The 23,625-nt window shown below is 37.3% G+C and overlaps 1 protein-coding gene across 1 annotated transcript in view; it reads left to right on the top strand.

Annotated features, from left to right (window-relative positions):
* Positions 1-23,625, top strand: part of LOC150098050 (putative methyltransferase DDB_G0268948) — a 42,334-nt gene that overhangs the window by 5,538 nt on the left and 13,171 nt on the right. Inside the window, exons 3-4 of the mRNA XM_090406666.1 lie at positions 1,033-1,246; positions 17,161-17,261. Of these exons, the coding sequence (XP_090262792.1) occupies positions 1,033-1,246; positions 17,161-17,261 (315 nt within the window). The remainder of the gene's footprint in view (positions 1-1,032; positions 1,247-17,160; positions 17,262-23,625) is intronic.

Here is a 23,625-nt window from a genome sequence, read left to right as displayed (position 1 = left end):
TGATTTCTAGGTGCTTTTGTCTCAGTGCTCACCTGTCTCACCTTCTGGATGGTTTAAAACCACTGGAATGCTAAGAATTTGACCTGCTGTGCCATCTGTATGTTTGATGAAAGGGCTGCTGAAAGGCATATGTATTTTGAATGCACACCTGGGCTATTAACGCAAATGTGGTGCAATGTTTATATGTCAAAAAAAATGTCCTCTTCATGATGATGATGATGATCAGCCTGTCTTTTCATTCCACTACAGGGTGAAGGCCTCTCCCATTGCAGGAGGGCTCTACTTCTCCAATATTGACCTAGTCCATCTTGGATGAGTATATCGGTACTTGGATGGTTTGAATCCTGCCTTGGCATGAATGTATGAAGGTAGAAGACAAGTACAAAAATCCATACCCAGGCGGGATTCGAACCTGCAGCCTCTTGGATGGAGAGCGGGTATGCTAATTACTCGGCCAACCAGGCCGGCCCTCCTCATGAAGCATTAGTATATTGTGTTTAATTTTAGGAATCATGTGAAGCCAGGAAACAATTAGGGGAGTCTTTAATGGGAACAAATGCAGAAATATAATATCGATGATAATGATATTCCATGGATGTGCACCCTGCACCTAGTACACCTGAAATATTCGATAAAACAACATTTATATAATAAATGTTTTTTTATCCTTCATAGTTATTATCTACATTCTTCACTGTAAAGCCATGTTCACTTATTACTCTAATTATTGTGAATTACTCTATGATCATCTGAGAAGATTAAATAATTAGTTAAAATAGGGTTATGAAAATTAATAATTAGTAGTTCAATTGATAATTTGATTATATAACCATAGCTGTATGTTTACTTATGTAACTAATATCACTGTTTCAAAAGTTGTTTATTTTTCACTTTTTTTTATTTATTTAGCTTTTTCTTCTCCTAATTGCTCTGATGTTAATTGCAGAGCAGCAAATACTCAATGAAAAAGATAAGTAGCCAAGTATATATATTCATGCGTTTAATATTAATAATTATTCTGTACTGTTATAGAGTTTCTCAACCAAACCAGATCCCACTATATGATTCATCAGTACAGTTGATAGCTGCAAGTCAGGCTGTCCCCTGGTTTGATCTGAATATTTTCTTTAAAGAAGCACAACGAGTACTGGTGGCAGATGGCGTAATAGCAGTATATGGTTATCTTATTCCCACTCCTAATTTGAAAGATAATGCCACAAAATTTGCCCATGACCTAATTCAGGAGGTAAGTCTTCAATTGCAATTACAAAATAAGAAGGCATTTTTGTGCTCTCTTTAGCATTTTATATGCTGAAAGAGAGCACAAAAAAAGTGTAAGTTGAATTTAAATGTAAATAAATTTTAAAATTTTCAATATGTATGTAATATTGCACACAGAATTTTTAGCTTTAGCCCATTTTTATTTTATTGTATTATTATTATTATTATCGTTATTATTATTATTAAAATAACTCTTTTGAATGTGTTTTCTTATTCTGTTCTCAGTCATTGTCGTAGTGCCTATATAGACAGCATTCCAAATCACAGTTTTTTCCAGAATAGCAAAATCTTTTCTTTTGCAATTAACAAACTACTTTAATGTACAGTATGTGTGAGATGTAGCTATAAATTATAGACAACAAGCAAGCAAACATACTTTTTTGATTAAATTTTTTAACTGACTTCGTTGAAAAAAAAATTTTTAAAAAAAATTCAATTATATGAATATCCCCACTGCCCTCAGATCATTGTTCTTTCAAAACTGATAACATTTTCTGTAAATTGAAATGACAGTTTTTCTCTCTCAAAACTGATATTTCATATTTTGATTTTTGAACGAACCAGAGTAACCTCTGGTTGATGCAAATCTCATATAATGAATGATTTAGCTGGATAATACTTTTTTGTGCCCAAAACAGTCTCCCTGACAGTGTACTTTGAGCTGACATGTTTTCCTGGTAAAGAATTGGTCTACTGAGTATGCTACTTTCAGTTGTGTGTGTGTGTGTGTGTGTGTGTGTGTGTGTGATTTATAATTATACAGTACAGTTTGACACTGATGACTTTGATTTTGCTAATAACAATATCACCCATAGAGGTGCCCGTATAATAATAATAATAAACAGATTTAATAGTGCTAGGAGACGATTTAAGTTATGGTCTGTATAGCAGATTAAGGCATGGTCTGCTAGCCCAGAGCGGCTGTGCTGGTGAAACCGGAAATGCAGACCATGACTTAGATACCCACCATAGAATTCGTTGGAAGAAAACAAAAATAATACACCGCAGCAAGTTTAAATATGAAAGATTATTCAAGGAATCTTCATCAGCTCTAAAAAACGTTCCTAACCTCAACAAATTGGGTGCATGAAACTACTCAAAATTTGGGAGACTTATATTTTGAGATCTTCAGCCCAACTGCCAAGTCAACCAAATTAGCCCACCAGAGGGCACCATTAGGACTGTAGGAACAATATTAGTTTCTTGCTTTCCTCCTCATTTGCTTTTGTTAGTGCCTGCATGCACATACCATATCTTTATGTTCCTGAAGATGGCAACGTGACGTTGCCAAAATATAGAAGTTATTTATTAAAGTTACCTTTAATTAATATACTTTATATGCGTTGTTAATTCCGTAAACTAATTACCAGTTAGATTTCATGAAAGGAAGAAAAATGAAAGTAAAAATTAATGGACTTTATTCCAACATGTATCAAACTTGGGCTGGAGTCTCACAAGGTTCTGTTTTAAGCCCACTCCTATCTCTCATCTATACGAACAATATCCATCCTCACATAATAAAGGATGCAAAAATAGCATGCTATGTAGATGATATAGCAATCTGGCACACAAGTAGTAATCCTCAACAATCTGAAAAAGTCCTAAATAATTCAATAAAATGCTTAGAAAGATGGACAAAGGAACTCAAACTACAGATAAACCCAGAAAAAAAAACTGAGCATCTTCTCCACTGATAGAAAAAATAGACACAATTACAACCCTCAAATCAAAATATATAATACCAAAATAGAAAAAAACAGTCTCCAAAATACTTAGGCTTAACCCTAGACACTGAACTGAGATTTACAACTCATATTACAAATCTATCTAATAAAGCTCTTAAAAAGCTTAATATCATCAAACGGCTTTGTGGAACAAAGTGGGATGCAAAACTGAAGACACTCAAAACTACATATACGGCACTCATACGACCCATTATGGAATATACCTCATCAATCTGGGCTCCAGTTTCTACTAGCTCAAAAGAAAAACTTGATAGAGTACAATCAAGAGCAGCAAAAATTATCATAGGTGCAGTCTCATCCATAAATAATTTAAAAGCTCAACAAGAGTGTGGACTTCACATACTAGAAGACAGAAGAAAACTCCCCACAGTTAAATTCGCTAACATAATCAGGAGCCACCAACAGGATCACATCTCACTCAGAACTTTCGATGCCTGGACAAGAAAATCTAGACTAAAGAGATCATCTGCGTTACAATATGATCAAGAAATTAGAAAACAGATTGACTTAGAGCACCTATCCACTGAAATAAGCAAAGAGCCATTCTTTTCCACTCTTCTAACAAAAGACACAATGATAAACTTAAATCTCCTTGAACTTTGTTCAAAAAAGGATTCACAGCAAGAAAATAAAAGAAAAGGACTTGACACCATACATCACTTAAATAATCCAAACCATGTCATTGCCTACACTCATGGATCATCTGATGAAGCACTCAACCAAGGCGGTTCAGGAGTTTTTCTAACTCTACCTGGAGGTGAGGAAAAGCAAATCAAAACTACAGCTGGCAAAATAGCTTCAAACTTCACTTGTGAATTAACAGCCATACAAACAGCTCTCAAATTCTATCTCTCATATCCAGTAATAAACATTACAGAAGGAATAACCATCTACAGCAACTCAAAATCTGCACTTGAGGCATTAAAAAATGGAAAAGCAAAACTCACAGGAAATTCATGAACTACTAGCAACGTTAAATTTGAAAAATTAAGAACTGCACTCTGCAATGGATACGTAAATCATTATTATTATTATTCAGGCCTCCATGGAGTCAAAAGACTCATCGTGGGAGATCCTTCCTAAGAAACACAAAGTCTATCAAAACTCATTGAGGGGAGGTCCCCCCCCCCCTGCTGAGAAACATAAAGTCTATCATACCCCTCCTTAAACTCATTTACCATTCTCGCTCTCATCACTCCATCAGGCAATGCATTCCATGGTTCAACCACCCTCCATGCAAAGAAACCACTCCTCACCCTCTTGTAAACAGTTTCCTTTCGTAACTTCCAGGGATGCCTCTTGTCATCACTCCTTTCCGCTGTTCAACCAAGTGAAAGAACTCCTCCAGTGTCAACCCTGTAACTACCTCTCAACAATTTAATAAATATTGAAGGCAATGAAAGAACAGACAGACTAGCCAAAGAAGCAAGATACTTCAAAAATTACACCCACTATTACTAACTGATGCTAACTATGTCGCCAAAATAAGATTGGTAAAACAAACTGTCAAGAAGAAGAAGAATGAAACCAGTGAAATTAATGAAAATAGAGAAATAACCACAATCATCACCAGACTAAGGATGGAACATTTTAAAGGCATGAAAATTCAGCCAGACGGTAGTAGGAACTATGAAATATGCAAAAACTGTCTAGGAGTTGAATTAACACCTGTCCATATTTATTCTTTTCCAGCAATTGCTGCTGCTCTACAGAAAATTGACAATAACCCTAGAGAAAAGCTCTACTCCACCAAAGTTGCACATGAAGTAACTTCATGACAGGGCAACTTGTATATAGAGGCTAATGATTTCACATCAGTTGCCTTAGTATCCCATAATGCAATGCGCATATCCTTACAAACATGTATAATGCTATGCATTATGGAAAGTGCGACTGCCCAGACCAGTTTCGACCTTCATTGAGGTCTCTTGGATAAAGGATGAAACCAAGAATATAATTTCTTCCATTTTTAATTTATAATATTATTATTATTATTATTATTATTATTATTATTACAGGCAACTCCAAAGAGTCCTTAGACCCATCGAGGGAGACCCTAAATCATGTCAAGAACTATTCAGCATTTGCACAGTATCTATCATACTTTGCTTTGAACTCATTCACAGTCATGGCATCTACAATACACTCTGGCAGCTTATTCCACTCATTCACCACTCTACAAGTAAAAAACCTAGTTCTAATATCCTTGCTAATTACACTCTTGCTCAGTTTCCATGGATAGCCCCTAGTTCTCCCACCACCAGATCTGTTAAATTTTCTCTGAATCTTGTAAAAACCCCTCAGTAATTTGAATGCCTCAATTATATCACCCCTTTTCTGCCTATCAACCAATTCTGTAACCCACAGATCTTCAACCTGTTCTCGTGAGGTTCGTTCCATACACCAGATATCAATTTGGTCACTTGTCTCTGGATCCTCTCTACCTCCTCCCCATCAAGAAGAAACCCAGATCTGGGTGCAGTAGTCAAAATGGGGGCTTATCAAGGCTCGATGAAGAGGAACAATAACCTGCTTTATCTGCTAATTAATATTAAAGTATTCTTTAGTAACCAAGTGATCTGATGAGCTGATTTAGCCACTTTTGCTTTGTGCCCCCCCTAAACTTCAACTCCCTATCTACCAAACACTCCAAAATCTCTGGCTTTATCAATTTCTTGGAGTACAGCTCCACCGATGTGGTATTGGTGGAGCTGTACTCCAAGAAATTGATAAAGGTGATGCTAATCTTTTCATCCCAAAATGCATAACCTTACACTTTGCCACATTAAACTGACATCCATTCTCTTAGTCCAGTCTGCCAATCTATCCAAATCATCCTGCAAAATTTTGTCATGTGTATTCGCTATTGCTCTACCCAACTTTGAATTATCAGCAAATAAATGAACGGTTTATTATTTTTACAGTTTTTTGTCTGCTTTCTTTTAGGAGTACCCCTTTTTTAATGTCATTGGCTTTTTACTCAAGAATTCTTAAGGCATTGCAGATGTATTTTAGAGACAAATATATGTAACATAATAGAAGAAAATTCACACATACCTTTTCTTGGATGTTGTTGCCTGTCTTCTTTCTGCGATGCGCATACTTCTGTTGTTATGGTGTTAAAAGGGAAGTGGGAGAATTAATTTGAAAAACCCAGGTTTTTTTATATAATATATACATATATTATTTTTAAGGGTGAGCATAGCACTTTTTTTTGTAGGGTGGGAAAGAGATGAAAGAGGGGGCTGAAAATAGAAACTGTTTTTTTGAGAAAAAGGGTTTGAAAAAGGATTTATGGGAAAATAGGGTGGGGGGGTTAATGGGATGCATGCTGTTTCGACCGTGTGTGTGTGTGTCGTTGTCTAAACTCATGGAGAAAGTAGGCTTGAGTTATCGCCTATTGGTCGGAGTTGTGACCTAATTTTAATGTTATGAAGCTTCCAACACTCTGAGATTATGTAGGGTCGGTGGACGTTGATTAGGTTCTCATCACATTTTATGGCTATCGTTTCCAATATTCTAAGCATTGTTTCTTGTCTTGTCTGTCTATTATGATAGCCTTGTCAATTTGCTGGGTATGTTTCTGTTCAGGGGCTTGAACTGCTATTTCTGTTTTCCCTGTACTTTGTATTCTATTTTTCTTTTTGATGCATTTTTTAGTGTTTAAATGTGTTCTGGAATAGGGATGTTACAGTCATGAAAGTGTTCTTGTAGTCTTGCCAATAAAGACTGATAGTAGAACCTGTGTAGGTGATATCACAGTCTTTTTGGGAAGGAAATTTTTAGACTATGTTGTGGTGTTCTAATACTTCTTTGTGTGTGAGATTTAGTGGGTTTTAGAAGTATTGCCAATTTTTGATTTGTGGTGAATACCAGTTTACAGTTAGTGTGTTTGAAAATGTATTTGTAGGCTTTGTATGTGTTCTGGATGTATGGCAGTTTGATAACTTTTTGTGTTGTGAAGTTTGTTTTGGTTGTTGGGTTGTTTTGACAGGTTTTTGCTGTCCTGTTTGCATAGTTTATTAGTTGTGTTGGATAGTTGTGATTTTTAAAGAACTTGGTGGATTTTTTAAGATATTGATAAGATTTTGATAAGATATTTATGGATGGAATTGATGGAATCGAGAGAAGACCACACCCTACACTCTAATACAAAATTAACACCTAATGATATCATAAACTTAATCAAACTAATAATCTCAGCAAACTTCTTCAAGTTCAACAACAGCATGTATATTCAAATTTTCATTTTCCCTATGGGCCAAAACATCAGCGGACAACTAGCAGAATTGTTCCTAGTTCACATAGAATCACTCCTACTCCCCCCCCCCCCCTGGCATCACCTTTTATGGCAGATATATGGACAATATTCTATGCATTGGAGAACCAACACACACAAGTTTAATCAGAATTAATTTGAAAAAACCTGGGTTTTTTCAAATTAATTCTCCCACATTGCCTACCCCTACTTCCCTTTTAACACCTTAACAGCAGAAATATGCACATCACAGAAAAAAGACAGGCAACAACATTCAAGAAAAAGTATGTGCGAAATTTCTTCTATTATGCTATATGCATTTGTCTCTAAAATCACCTGGGAATCTGCAATGCCCTAAGAATTATTGAGTAAGAAGCCAATGACATTAAAAAAGGGGCACTCCTAAATGAAAGCAGGCAAAATAGCTGTAATAATAATAGTTTTTAAGAGGAGTAACACAGGAGTTTTCCCAGAAATAATACCTATAAATGAACAGGTTCTCTCAGATCCTTTCTATATCATTAATAAACAAATTAAATAGCAGTGGTCCAAGAACAGAACCCTGCAGCACACCACTAACGAAGGAAGAGGTTCCACTTTAAAACCAAATGACCTTGATCAACCTATTACTTCACCTCAGATACATTCAACTAAATCATATAGCCAAGAGCAATTATTGCATCTCATTTCAGTAGAGAAAAGGAATCTGAATTTAATCTGCACTTGTTGTTAATGCAAGATTATGGAAGACTGAGAAATTTACTTGATCATTCTAATGTGTTACATTGCACTTAGATGATAATGATATTGCTTGACCTGATGATAATATTGTACGTGCTGCAATATTGCACCACAGAAACTATCCAAGAGAAGTAGTACCTGTCCCTATAATTTGAGCTCTTGGAGAATCTGAGCAACAAGAATAATTTTTTAAAAAAGGACAGGACTATTGTAAGAATTTAGTTAAATATAAAATTAATAATGGAAAAACTCATGTAAAAGATTATTTAATAGTATGATTTTTGCCTGTGTGTCACAGGCATCATCAGTACATTTTAAGCTCAAATTAAACAATAACCGACAATTCCAAAAAGTGTCACCTAAGTAACTAGTGTAAGATAACTAAAAACATCAATAAAATTTCTTAAAAAAAAAAAAAAAAATTTATATACAATAAAAAGTTAGAAAAGATTAGCTGAGTTATAAAGTACTATCTCCCATAAAGGAGATAGACGTAAACCATCAGATCTGTTTAAGTTAGGAGAGTGAAGTAAATTTTCACATGATTCTTTATAAAGGCATTCCATGAGGAAAACCGACTTTTGTGATGATGGTATGTTCTGCAAGTCCAGACTGTTCAGGTTCAAGGTATTAAATATAAGACTGGTGTTCTTCTGGCCGAATAGAGGCAGATCTTCCTGTGTCTGAAATAAGATAATCCACAAGAGCAAGGAATCTGGTAGACACCTGGATAATTAAGATGTGGTAGCTTGTTCTTAGGAGAAGTGAGAAAGGTGGAGATTTTTCTGAACGGTCGAAAAGCAACAAAAATATTCAGTGGTTTTAAAACTTTTGCTAAACGTTCACTAATGCCTTGTACATAAGGGATAGGAATGTGCATTATTTCTTCTGTATTTGAAGAGGAAGAAAAATTAAAACTGTTCAAAGCTCTTTTGATGAAAAAATTCTAATATCCATTAGATAGAAAGGAAGAAGAAATATATTGTGGTTCTTTCTGTAATTGATCGTCTGAAGAACAAAAAGAGTGGGCCCGATGAACCAGTGTTTTAATAGTTCCTGCCTTTTGACTTGGATGGTGATGAGATTCAGCATGGATATAATGGCCTGTATGAGTCTTCTTTCTATAGACTGAGAAATGTAGGTTACCATCAGGTTGGCGAAGAATTAAAAGATCTAAAAAGGCTAACTGTTTATTATTATTATTAAACAAGACCTCATGGAGTCAAAGACTCATCTAGGAGGTCCTTTTATCTCACACACATCTCATCGTACCGTGTCTTAAACACATTCAAACTCCTTGCAGACACCACACTCTCAGGCAAGGCATTCCAATCACTCACAACTCTGCACAAAAAAAACCTGCCTCTCACTCCCCTACTCACACCCTCTTTATACAGTTTCCAGGGATGACCTCTGGTTCTCCCCTGATCTCCCACTATTCTCTGTAGAACATCTCCACCATTGATCCTATAACAACCCCTTACCAACTTGTAGGTCTCTATCATATCTCCCCTCTTCCTTCTTTCCACTAGACTCTGCAAATTACATTTTTTCAATCTTTCCTCATACTCGACATTCCAGAGGTCAGAAACTACCTTAGTCAGTCGCCTTTGGACACTTTCCAACATCTCTTCATCCTTCTGAAAACCAGATGACCCAATTTCGGCATAATAGTCCATGTGTGGCCTAATTAAAGCCTTATACAATGGAACAAGAATCTCCCTTCTTCTACATGGCAGTGTCCTCCGCATCATTCCCAGAAGTCTTTGTGTTGTCTTCACAATTTTGGCGATGTGTCCCCTAAATTTTAGATCCTTATCCACTATCACCCCCAGATCTCTTATTTCCTCTATCTCCAACAATATATTCTCACCAAGCATAAATTCTGCATCCCATCTTTGTTTTCCAAATTTTAAAACCTTACATTTTGCAACATTGAACTCACATCCCCATTTGCTTGCCCAATCACTCAATTTATTCAGGTCTTCTTGCAAGGCCACAACATCTTCACTACTCTTTATGGTTCGTCCCAACTTTGCATCATCTGCAAAAAACTAAATATCTCCATCCAAATCTTCGCCAATATGATTAATATACAAGTTAAATAGTAATGGTCCTAAAACAGCCCCCTGAGGCATTCCACTAGTGACTTTCCTTTTCCTGGATATTGCACCCCCATACACAACTTGTAGATACCTAACAGATAGCCAGTCTCCAATCCAATGCACTAATCTAATATCCAACCCCATCTGCTCTAGTTTGACTGTCAACTTATCATGAGGTAACCTATCAAAAGCTTTTGCGAAATCCAAGTATATTACTGTGTATCCTTCTCCTCTGTCCAAGGAAGCAGTCACTTTATTGTAATAAGTAGATTACTAAAACATGACCTCCCTTTAGCAAATCCATGCTGTCCATCAAAGATTATACCATTGTTGTCAACCCAACTCTGGATCCTAGTTCTCACAAGCTTTTCCAACAACTTAACCACAACACCTGATACACAAATAGGCCTATAGTTTGATGCTTGAGTTCGATCACCTCCTTTATGAAGTGGCACAATCTTGCCCTCCTTCCACTCTTTAGGAACTTGACCAAGTGCAAGACTCGTATTAAAAAAATATGTCAAGGCAGGTGTCAACTCTCTGGCACATTCCTTCAGAATACGCGGTGATATATTATCAAGTCCCACAGCCTTATTTACATCTAGTTTACTCAACTCCCCAAACACCACTTGCTCACTTACAGTCAGTCTCTCCTCCCCATCATCAACTGCTCTTAATCTTTCCATGAAGTCACATTCACAAGATTGAAAGATAATTATGAACTGCTCATTAAGTATCTCCACCACACATTCTGCAACAGCTGTCTTTATACCATTTTCTCCAATCAATGTCATCCTTCCATAATCATTCTTTCTTTTGCTGGCTACATATCGAAAGAACTCCCTAGGATTCTTTTTGGCTTCATTAGCTAATTGCTGTTCATACCTCTCTTTAGCTACTCTCACCAACCAAGTCACCCTCCTTGCCTGGTCTTTGTAGACCTCATGAAATTGGTTACTTCCACTTCTCTTATGCTGCCTCCACAATGCCCTTTTTCTCTGTATTGCATGCTTAATCTCTTGATTCATCCATCTCACACCTACCTTATTTAACCTTCCCACCCTTGGAATATATTTAGACATTGCATCTACTAGATAGTGTTTGAAAATCTCATAAGCTGCATTGATCTCTTTTCCAGCTAACTCCTCATTCTATGCTACACCTGCAAGCTGTCTCCTGCACTCTTCAAAATCACCCCCCCCCTTGTAGTTCCACATATACCCTTTTCTCACATGGGTCCTTTCACTGCTGGCCGCCACCACCCAGGTAATCACCGCATGGTCACTCTCGCCAATTGGTGGATGATTTGACTCCTCATTTATAATTACAACCTCTGATGAGATGACCAAATCCAACACCCTTAATCCTCGTGTGTCCTTTGTTACATACTGTCTGAGGTAGTTATCCCTCAAAAACTCAAGAAACTCATTTTCTTTACTTCCAGTTGCTATTTCCTCATTCCAGTCTATATTGCCATAATTAAAATCACCCATAATGATCACCCTTTTCTTATTTGCTTGGCTTATTTGACTATACATTTCACTATCACCACCATCCACATTACCAGGTGTATAACAACATCCAACCAAGTATTTGATTCTATTCACCTCTACCTCACACCATACTGCCTCAAAACCACTGGCCCTATTTCCCTTTTGCATCTCTACCTTGTATGGACATAACTCTTTCTCTATCATCAATAGCACTCCCCATCCCTTTTTACCCCTTCTATCCTCACGAAACACATACCTTTCCATCTCTATTCCTGTCAGGATGTCGTCCTCATCTAACCATGTCGCACTTATTCCGACAATCTCTGGGTGCACAGATGCAATTAGTGCGACCATTTCATCTGTATTGTTTCTTATACTTCTAGTATTGGTATACAAACACAACAGCTCATTTCTGGATCTACAGCTAGCTACACTGATACCAGTCACTCGATGTGATCTCTCCATGCTGGACTGGGGCCATTTCCCTTTCTGCTTCTTCATTTTAGAACCATTTTCAATTCCATCTGTTTCCTCTTGATCCCTGGTCATCCCATTACTTTCCTGCCTACACATGCTCTCACCTCCTCTTGGAGCATCCACCTTTCTCACGCTGTGTACCCCTGTCCACCCTGAGCCTCCCCGTTTCCCTGCTCCTCTTGCACATCCATTCTCTCCTTTTCTATACTCATACCACTCACTTCCCCATTCATTTCCACTTCTTCAATCTCTCCTGTCTTACTCTCCTGCTCTTCCATATCACTCCCCTCTCGATCTGATTCATTCTCTCTATTTACTTCTCTACTTTCCAGCAGTAATCTCTCCAAGCGATTCACACCATAACCACTCAAATGCAGTCCATCACTCCCATACAGCTCACTTCATCCCTCAAACTCATTCCACACATTAACAAACTGTACTCCCATCTCCTGACACATTTCAGCCAGCATATCATTCATAATCCGTGCTCTCTGCCTCATTTCACCATAATCATACCTAGGCAACACACTGACTTCCCTTCCTGTCACACTATTCTCTTTTATCTTTACAAGCAGTCTTCTGACATTCATTTTGACATGCTCTTTGTTCTCTCTCAAATCAGTTGTACCAATTAATACAATTAACTCTTTTGCTCGCTCCCGCCTCATATTCAATGCCTCAATCACTCTACTCATTCTACCGTCTGGAAAACATACTCTGTGCATTTTATCCTCTAGCACACCTTTAATAACGGAGTCGCCATACAATGCCACTCGCTCATCTTTCGTTAACTCTTTCATGCCATCATGATTTATTTTAACAGTTTTGACCTGAATTCTCTTAATTTCATTCCGCATCCATTTCATTTCTTGCTTCATCCAATCCAATTCACCTTCCGAACCTCGCGACACATTCTCTCTATTATTAAATCTTTCTAACTTTCTAACACTCGACCCCCTCTTCTCACTTTCCCTCTCATTCATCCTTCTTTGTTTCCGTACTTTCAGTCCAACATACGTCCAACTTTCACTATCATTCTTCTCACTTTCACTCTCATTTATCTTTCTTTGTTTCCGTACTTTCGGACTAACATGCGTCCAACTTTCGCTATCATTCTTCTCACTTTTACTGTCATTCATCTTTCTTTGGTTCAGTACTTTCGTTCCAACACGTGTCCAACTTTCGCCATCATTCATTCTTTTTTCACTATCATTTATTCTTTCAATTTTTTTTACTTGCGATTTCTGCATCATGCCATTTCTACTTTCATTCGTTCTCTCAATTTCGTTTCTTTCCGCCTCACTTTCGTCCCTTTTAACAACCGTTACGGTTGTCAAATCGCTCTTTTTCTTTTTTCTTCTGATTTTTTAACATTTTTTCGCCTCTCTTTCTCACCGTCCTTCTCTTTCAGATGTGCACTCGCGACACAATCGGTACTAGCACTTTCTCTCATCAATTTTATATTCGCATTCATCAGTTCCTCGTTCAGGTCACGCTTTGCACACATCTTTCTTCCATCTGCACTAAATATCCACAAGTCATTTATGTAATTGAAGGAATACATATAACAGACCTCACACTTAACGAAATGACTGAAATCTAAATTAAAATCATGGAATGACAATGCCGCCGCCATTTTTTTTTTTTTTCTCTGCAGGTTACTAGATCTAATAGTAACGATTTCATAATTTAGTTTAGGCAAGAAAAAACCCCCACACTAATAATATCGGTAGCGTACAACGTCTACAGCCGCTCTTACTTAAACAATTACGCATATATATACTTAATTATTCCTAGTAAAACTTATCTGAATCAGGAGCTCTTCAAATCACGTCCACAGCACTTGGCCCACTAGCGCCCTCTTATTTTAGACAAACAGGAAGATCTGCCTCTATTCGGCTAGAAGAACACCAGTCTTATATTCAATACCTTGAACCTGAACAGTCTGGACTTGCAGAACATGCCATCATCACTAGACATAGAGTTCATTGGAAAAAGACAAAAAGTCCTTCACAAAAGTTGGTTCCTCATGGAACGGCTTTTTAAAGAAACGTGAAAATTTACTTCACTCTTCTAACTTAAACAGATCTGATGGATTGTGTCTGTCTCCTTTATGGGAGATAGTACTTTATAAATCAGCTAATCTTTCCGAACTTTTTATTGTATATATAATTTTTTTTTTTTTTTAAGGAAATTTTATTGACCTTTTTAGTTATCTTACACTAGCTACTTAGGTGGTGCCTTTTGGAATTGTCAGTTATTGTTTAATTTGAGCTTAAAATGTACTGAAGATACCTGTGACACACAGGCGAAAATCATACTATTAAATAATCTTTTCATGTGAGTTTTTCTGTTATTAATTTTGTATTTATATGTCTGTTCACAGTATTCCATTATTAAAACTTAAGAATTTAGTATTATGCAAAATAAAAGTTTGCTACAACTGAACTCTTAGAAATCATAAATAAGTCAGCAAAGCAACATAGCCCATTACTCATGATGTGTATGCATCAATATAAAAAAAAAAAAAAAAAAACATCTAATGCCTTTTTATTCCCGTAAACAGGGAGTAGGCGAGGCCATTTAGCCCTATCTAACTTTTGGAGACTGAGTGGGCAGTTCAATCTCCACTGCTACCCAATCAGAGATAGATGGCCTAAGGCTATCACTAATTAAGCGGTACACAGTGAAGAGAGACGGCTCAAATGTGCCGCCATCTCGTGGTCCCTAACCCTAACACAATATATTTAATGTCTGAAATAATGTGGGTTCTATTGTCAATTTTCTTGAATTTACGGGACAAAAAAAACCGAGTTTCCGGGAGGAAAAACCCGCTTGCCTGTGCTAGAGATCGACTAACTCGGGAACCGGTCGAAAAAAGGCTTAGAAAAATTTCCTCTAGTCGCCGACTAGACTCGAAACCAAGTCTTCCTTCGTGCGGATGTGGATATGGCGTTTGCACACCACGGCCAAGAGCCGTGGTATGCAAACGCCACATCCACTGAGCTACACAGGCTCATTCGTGATACTGTACATATGTAGTAGCAGGAATAAAGCATATTAGTACTTACCGGACAGTGAAATATAAGGAAGTCAGGTTATTGAGTTGTCAAGTTGTTGGGGAGTCATCAGGAGTTGGGCAGTTGTCAGCTTTAGAGAATGAGAGTCATCAACTGTGAAGTAGTTGTGAATCATGATACAAACAGAAGAGACATTGGGAGTTGTCAGTAGAAATTTGTGATCTGCAATGCAAGATACAAGTCGATACTGAAGGAAATGACTCATTATTTGAAAGATAAACCATCAGAATGAGAGTATGCTGTTGGTCCTAATCTGCATGAGAGATTTGCATGTCTGACAAATATCTATTGATCAAAAGATATTTGTCAGAACAGTAATCAGTCATGGAAACTGAGAAGCTATGAAGAAGAGTCATAAATTCTGACAAAAAGACTAATGTTTCAGAGTAGAAGGAAATGTCATTCAGCTTACCCATAATCGAAGTCTTCAAAGGGACTTGTTTATGCATGAGTGGATGCTCCTAATAAGAAGAAGAGATTTCCTCTTCTGTAGTTGGATGAGTGCTCTTCAAGTGCTTGTGTATTGAGGTTTGTTGACCTGCTGTTTGTGGACTTAAAGTTGTGTGATAAACCTTAATCAAGCAGAGCTCTAGTCTGAGAATTTAATGTATCTTTGGTAGCATTGGTGCACCCAGGGAGGGGGCAAAGGGGCCCTGCCCCCCCCCCCCAAAAAAAAAAAAGAAAAAGGAAAAAAACACTTGAAAAATTTCCGAAAATATTTTCCTAATTAAAATTATTTTTTTTTTTTTAAATTTATGTTGTGTCTTCTATTTCTATGCTACTTATGAATTAGCAATCACATAAGGTGGGAATACCCTATAGCACTCGGGAATCCTGGCCACTGTGAACACAAAGCGAATGAAGTAGTGCTCGGCCGCTACTTCGTTTGTCCGAGCTGGGCCAGAGGAGATTACTGGTATCATGTATTGGCAATCACTGTAGATGCTCAGTCATAGCTCGTATGCAATGCGTAGTGTGTATTCTCAAATTGTCTACTCAACTCGCCCCCTGCCAAGATTAAATCCTGAGTGCGCCACTGTTTGGTAAGGTAAGATTTGAACATTGTTTAAAGTTGGATTTGAGCAACTTGATCAACTTAATGCTTATTTAATGTGCTTTACAGGTACAAAGTATCAATGTCAATTAATTGATGTCTATAATAGACTATAAGCCATTGATAACTAATCCATTACAGCATATATGAATTATATTGTTCTGTTCATATTAAATTGTTATTGTTTCTTAATCCTGTGTCATTTTGGTCACTTCACAATTTGCTATTTAATTAAAAGATACTATCTTATCATATAATCAGGAGCTAAATCTGTTTCCACACCAATCTGCACACGCACACCCCCCCCCCACACACACACACAAAGTTTGTGACCTACCTGGGGCATAACACTGACTACCATCTTACACAGCTTCCATGAGTGATCCCTTGTTCTCTCCCTATTGTCATCTATTGAAAAAATTTGTCTGTTCTCTTCTACAAAACTCTTAACTAACCTCTCATGTCCTGTGTGATATTTCCTGCTAAATGAACTTTTGTAGCCCATAAACCTTCAGTCAATATTGTCATCAGTATTGTCTACAGACCTATCATCATTTTGGCCACTCACCTCTGGATGATCTACTTCAATAGTTCCATTCCTTTCCATTGAGACTGGGGCACCCTGAGCACAGAAGTTGAATGACATCCATTATAAGGCCTTAGAGAGAGAGATAATAACTTCCTCATCCCTGCCCTTCAAGCCTGTTGAAATTTGTTAATAAACTCACCACCAGATCTCAGGAATAAAAGCTGACCAATACTCAACCTTTAAACAAAGTCTTTTTTTTAAAATTGAATATAAAATTCAGGCGATCAAAAGAAAAATTAAATGGAAGTTTTAATGAGTAGGAACAAAAGGTCATTAGTGCTAATTTTTTTACATTGTGTATGCTGCAATATGCTTAAAACTGATGTTTTGTTTCTAGTTCTATAAAGAACATTTAGGAAGTTACTGGGACCCTTATTCAAGAGCTTTAATTGATTCCAGTTATGGGATGCTTAAATTGCCATTTAAGGATACTGTCAGGTAAGTGACTGATAATTATCTGTAGTGCATATACATTAAATGCTGACTGTAGCAGACCCTGTTATACCCAGATATCATGCTCTTATGAACTACTACAAAGTCCTGTCAAGTCAGATAGAAATAATGCTATTTTAGCTTACTATTCCAGTCATTTTTAAAAAAAGTTAGTATAGTGCACTGCATATGTAGTGGCAGGAATGAGTGATTTAAAAGGAGAAAAAAAAATTGCTATGAGAGACGACTTGAAGGAATTACTGGAGGTAGCAAAAGAAAAGAGTGAGAAAGTTAAGATAGTGAGTCTGTTGCCATGGTATGACAGAGAAGAGATGAGAAGGAGGGCCATAATTGCAAATTACTCTATGCACAGGTTATGCAGGAGGAGTGGTGTGGAGTTTGTGGACGTGTAGAGTGAGTTTGATGGGCAAAAGGATTTATACAAGATGGATGGATGGTTTGCATCTGAATGGATTTGGTGTGCAGAGATTGCAAAAAGTATTGTTGAATGAAGTGAAAGTGGATGTGCAGAATCAGGGAAACTAGAGTTATTAAGAGGGGGGGGGGGTGACTTCAGGGAGGCAGTTGAGTGTAAGAATGTGTATAATATGCCCGAGCTAGTACGAAGGACAACAAATCAGAATGGGATAGTTAGTATAAGGCATCAAGATAGGAGTGGGATTAACGGGCTTCTGCATTTCATGTATACTAATGCCAGGAGTATTAGGAACAAGAAGGAAGAATTTTTGGCATTGGTTGGCTCTTCCTGGCCACAGGTCATTGGCATTAGTGAAACATGGCTGACAGAAGATGATATAGCTATTGGGATAGAATGTGAGGAGTATAGTGTGTTCAGGAGGGACAGAGAGAATAAAATGCGGGGAGGAGTGTTATTGATGATAGCTGATGAACTGCAGCTAAGGAGAATAGAAGTTGAACTGCAGGATTGAGAAAAGAGCACATTTCAGGCTATTTGGTGTGAGATTGAGACTAGCAGAACAAAATATACAGTTGGGTGCTGCATTAGACCAGGTGATGAAATAGATGGTGGAGATAGTATGCATAAGCAAATAGAAGCAATGAGTGGAAGAAGGGTAATTATTATGGGAGATTTCAACTATGGTAACATTGATTGGAAGGAGGTGAGGACTCGTGGGAGGAAGGAATTGGATTTTATGCAGTTATTAAGGGATAACTATCTGCAACAGCATGTAATGGAAAACACTAGGGGTGTGAGAGTGCTTGCCTAGTAATTGCATCTGAGAATTTGACTGTAATGAATATGACCACGTTGTCACCAATTGGTGAGAGTGATCATAGGGTCTTGACCTGGGAGGTGGCTAAATGAGTGGAATTTTCAATTAAGACAGGGTACATGTGGAATTACAGGGCTGGTAAGTATGACAAGCTTAGGAAATTGCTTGGTTCAGTTCCATGGCATGTAAAACTGCAAGGGTTGGACGTTAATAGTGCATGGGAGGTGGTTAAGGAGTGTTTGCAGTAGGTAATGGCTGAGTGTAAAGCTAGAGTCTGAATAGTAAATCAAGTAAGGGTTAAATGGATGAATAACACCATTAAGCTTGAGCTGCAAAAAAAGAAACAAGTGTGGAGGGAATTTAAGGAGAAAGGTGACCTACAGGCACATGAACAGTATAAAGCGCAGGCCAGAAGGGTAACAAGTGTGATAGAAAAGCAAAAGCGGATTATGAAAGGGAATTAGCCATGCAAGCTAAAGAGAATCCCAAAGATTTTTTTTGATATGTTGCAAGTAAAAAAAGAAAAAATGTATACAGCAGAATGATTTTAAGGAATGCCAATGGTAGGGAGGTAACTGAATCAGTTGATATAGTGGAATTACTGAGCAAGCACTTTGCAAGAGTATATCATCCAGGTGGTGATATTATTATTATTATTATTCCTCACACCTCCAAGGAGTCCAAAGACTCATCGCGGGAGGACACCTGCAACTGTCTTAATAACTGTCTTAACTGTCATATTGCAGGAATGAAGGAACCAACAGCTTATACTGGAATTGTGGTGAATGAAGTGGAGGTGAACAGTCTATTTCTTCTTCTTCTTCATGTAGCTTTCTCAGTGAGAAGGTGCAGCACCATGTCCTTCCAGTTCTCTCTGTTGGTGGTTTTCCTTTTTGTTTCTGCATAGCCATGTGATCCTGTCCATGTCCTTTGTTTTTTGCCTCTTGATCCTTTTCTCATAATTTTTGCTTCTAAAACTGTCAGTGTCCTCTGTCCTGCTGAACCTCTCAGTACATGTCCTGCCAATCTCATCTTTCTCTGGATCTTTTCCTGTAATAAAGATCTCTGTGTTCTCATTCTCTGCAGGACATCTGTATTTGTCACAAAGATCTCTGTGTTCTCATTCTCTGCAGGACATCTGTATTTGTCACATGTTCTGTCCATGAGATTTTCAGAGCTCTCCTATAGCACCACATTTCAAAAGCCATTATCTGTTGCCTTACTCTCTTCTTGAATATCCAGGTCTCACTTCCATATGTGAAAATTGACCACACTAATGCTCTTATCATTCTTTTCTCTGTCTCGGTACTCACAGAACTTCTGAGCAGATCTTTATTTTTCCAGAATGCATCTTTAGCTATGGCTGTTCTTATTTTTATTTCTTTATCTTGCTTTCCATCTGCAGTAAAGTAGGTGCCTAAATATTTGTATTCTGTTGCATCAATTTTCATATTGTTTATAATTATTTCTGGCTCGGATCTGCTTTTTTTTTGAGATTTTCATAAATTTGGTCATTTTTGCATTTATATCTAATCCAAATTCTTTATCATCTTCAATTAATAGCTGCAGTAATTTGATTAATTTGTTCTGTTTTCTGCTATTAGAATGGTATCATCAGCATATCTAAGATTGTTGTATTTTATACCATTGATACTAATTCCTATTTTTTGTTTTTCAATCTTTTTCATCATTGTCTCACTATAGATATTAAATAGATTTGGTGAAAGGATACAACCTTGTCTAACTCCTCTTTTTATTTTCACTACCAAAGTCTCATTGCTAAACAGCTGCATTTTCTGTTTGGTGTAAATCCTTTTTATAATCTTAAGTACATGATCTTCTATGTCTAATTTATCTAATATATTGAACATTTTATTATGTTTTACCCAGTCAAAAGCCTTCTGAAAGTCTATGAAGCATATGTAAATGTTCCTATTTCTTTTAAGTGATCTTTCTATTAGTATTTTTAGTTCCAGGATAGCATTAATGGTTCTCATTCCTCTTCTGAAGCCTTTCTGTTGCTCACTTAATTCATTGCTTATGGCTCTTTCAATTTGTTTGTTAACAATGGGTAAAATAATTTTAGATGCATGGGATATTAGGCTCACAGTTCTGTAATCCTCGCAATTTTGTGCATTCTTTTTCTTTGGAATTGGTATGCAGGTAGATGTTTTAAAAACTTCAGGTAATTGTATCGTTTTATAGATGTCCTGAATGGATTCCAGTAAATAGTTATTATTATTGCCAGTCAAAGCTTTCAACAGCTCAGCCAGAATATTATCACACCCAGGGGATTTATTATTATTAGGAAGATTCTTGAATGCGTGTTCTACCTCCTTTCTTGTGGGTAGAGTGGTATCTGTTGTTACGTTTAACTTAAGGTGTCGTGAATCATCTAACATGTTACTATTATCATCATCATCATCATAGAAGTCTGATAAGTACTCCACCCATCTTCCATTTATCTTTTCCTTATCAATGAGTATGTTTCCATCTTTGTCCTTGATGTTATTAGACTGTGTACGTTTTGCTTTTCCATTAAGTTCGTTCACTTTCAGGAATGCTTCTCTGGTTTTGTTCCTATTTTGTAATTCTTCTATCTCAGTGCACTGCCTTATCCAGTTTTCTTTCAATCTTTTACATAACTGTTTGATTCTTTTATCCAAAGTTTTATATCTTAACCTTTCTTCTTCATTTGCTCCTCTTTTCCACGTTCTTCTTGAGTTATCCATTGTTTTTTCTTTCTTTCTACTTGTTTATTGATGTGTTTTTTAGGAGATGTTAGGATAGCTGCTTGTAGTCTATTCCATTAAGAGGGTTCATTTTCGTTTTGCAACTGTGCAGACAGCAGTTCTGAAATATTTTCATTGAATTTTTATTTTATTATTGGATTTTGTACCATTTGCAGATCCCATTTGACTTCTTTTAAATTTTATTGTTTTCAGGCGAATATTCATCTTCATTAAGACCAGTCTATGATCAGATCCCCAGTCAGCACTTGGCATCACCTTTGAGTTCCGTATTCCATTGAAGTAACGTTTACTGACTACAATATAGTCCAATTGATTTTTGTATCTTCCATCCAGAATAGTCTATTACAAAACCTTAACGTGAATACATCTGTGGGATTGGATGGTATACCAGCTCGTGTCACACATGAAGCGGCTAAAGAATTGTCAGTACCCTCGACCATTTTGTTTAATTTGCATCTCAGGTTTGGGTTAGTCCCGAGGGAGTGGAAAGAGGGGAAAATAGTTCCACTGCATAAAGGAGGTTCCAAGACTGCTGTTGCAAATTACCGACTGATCAGCATATCAGGAGTCGTTGTCAAGGTTTTGGAGAAAGTAGTCAAGAGAAACATACAGGAATGGATAGATGAAAATGGGATACTGTAAGGAGGACAGCATGGTTTTGTGAAGGGTAGATCATGCCTCACTAACTTGCTCACGTTTTATAACACAGTGATGGCTGAACTGGATAAGGGTAATGGGTATTATTATTATTATTATTATTCAGGCCTCCAATACAATGATACTGCTGGACCTTGCTAAGGCCTTTGACAGGATATCACATGGAATTCTAATCAGTAAACTGCAGCATATGGGGAATGGATATAGGGTTGGTGAGATGGATAGGAGGGTGGTTGATGGAGAGAGATATCAGAGAGTAGTTTATTCAGGGGTAGAGTCCAAAAGATGCCCTGTGACTAGTGGTGTGCCACGGGGTTCTGTTCTTGGACCACTACTATTTAATTTGTTCATTAACGATATAGGAAAGCATCTGAGAAGAACGGTTCATTTGTTTGCTGATGATGCAAAGTTGAGTAGAGCTATAGTGAATGCACATGATGTGAAAATTTTGCAGGATGATTTGGATAGATTCGAGGACTGGGATAAAGAGAATGGATGTCAATTTAATGTGGCAAAGTGTAAGGTTATGCATTTTGGGGGGAAAAGATTAGCAGCAGTATACCACATTGGTGGAACTGTACTCCAGGAGATTGATGAGGCCAGGGATTTGGGAGTGTTTGTGGATAGGGAGTTGAAGTTTAGGGGGAACATTGCAAAAGTGGCTAAATCAGCTCATTAAATTACTTGGTTACTGAAGAATACTTTGATGAGCGGAGACAAGCAAGTTATTGTTCCTCTGTATTGAGCCTTGATAAGACCTCATCTCGACTACTGTGCCCAGATTTGGTCACCTAGGTTCCTTCTTGATGGGGAGGAGGTGGAGAGGATCCAGAGGCGAGTTACCAAGATAATAACAGGTCTATGGAATGAACCTTATGAGAACAGGTTGAAGATTTGTGGGTTTCAGAAATTGGTCGATAGGCGGAAAAGGGGTGATATGATTGCGACATTCAAATTACTGAAGGGTTTCTATAAGATAAATTCAGAGGATATTTTTGATAACAGGACTGGTGGTAAGAGGACTAGGGGCCATCCATAGAAACTGGACAAGAGTGTGGTTAGCAAGGGTGTTAGAGCTAGGTTTTTTGCTTGGAGAGTGGTGAATGAGTGGAATGAGCTGCCAGAGTCTGTTGTGGGTGCCATGACTGTGAATGAGTTCAACGCAAAGTATGATAGATACTGTGTGAATGTTGAATAGTTGTTCTTGACATGATGTTAGGACCTCACTCGATGAGTCTAAGGACTCCTTGGAGTTGCCCATAATAATAATAATAATAATATAAAGGTATATGACATCAAAGTCTGTAATTTGAAACTGTTCACTCACTAAATGCATTCATGTTTTAACTTAATTTGCTCAATACATAGTCATAAAGAGTTGTGTGTCCATGCTAAATGATCATCACCAGATGGGAGAATAAGTTCTTGATTAATGTGTATCAGGATAGAGAATAGACCTCTTTATCAGATTTAGTGATCATGCCTTTTACTATTCAGTAGCCATTACACAGAATGCACTCTAAAATATCGCATTCTTACTTCAGAAACCATAATATGCTGATATTTTTTGTATGTCTGAAAAGCAAAAATATATTCCCTGGAGATTCTTCCAACTACAGCTTAAAAAAAGGGGGCAAAATTTTATTCTTATTTATGTTGGAAATGCAGTGCTAAAACTGTATTTTAACATAATTCGTCAGCAAG

Source organism: Typopeltis vanoorti, chromosome 16 (genome assembly GCF_054136105.1).
Source record: "Typopeltis vanoorti isolate ZY-2024b chromosome 16, IOZ_Tvanoo_1.0, whole genome shotgun sequence".
Lineage (NCBI taxonomy): Eukaryota > Metazoa > Arthropoda > Arachnida > Uropygi > Thelyphonidae > Typopeltis > Typopeltis vanoorti.
The sequence above is the reverse complement of the archived record's forward strand: the minus strand, read 5'-3'. Positions and strand labels throughout refer to the sequence as shown.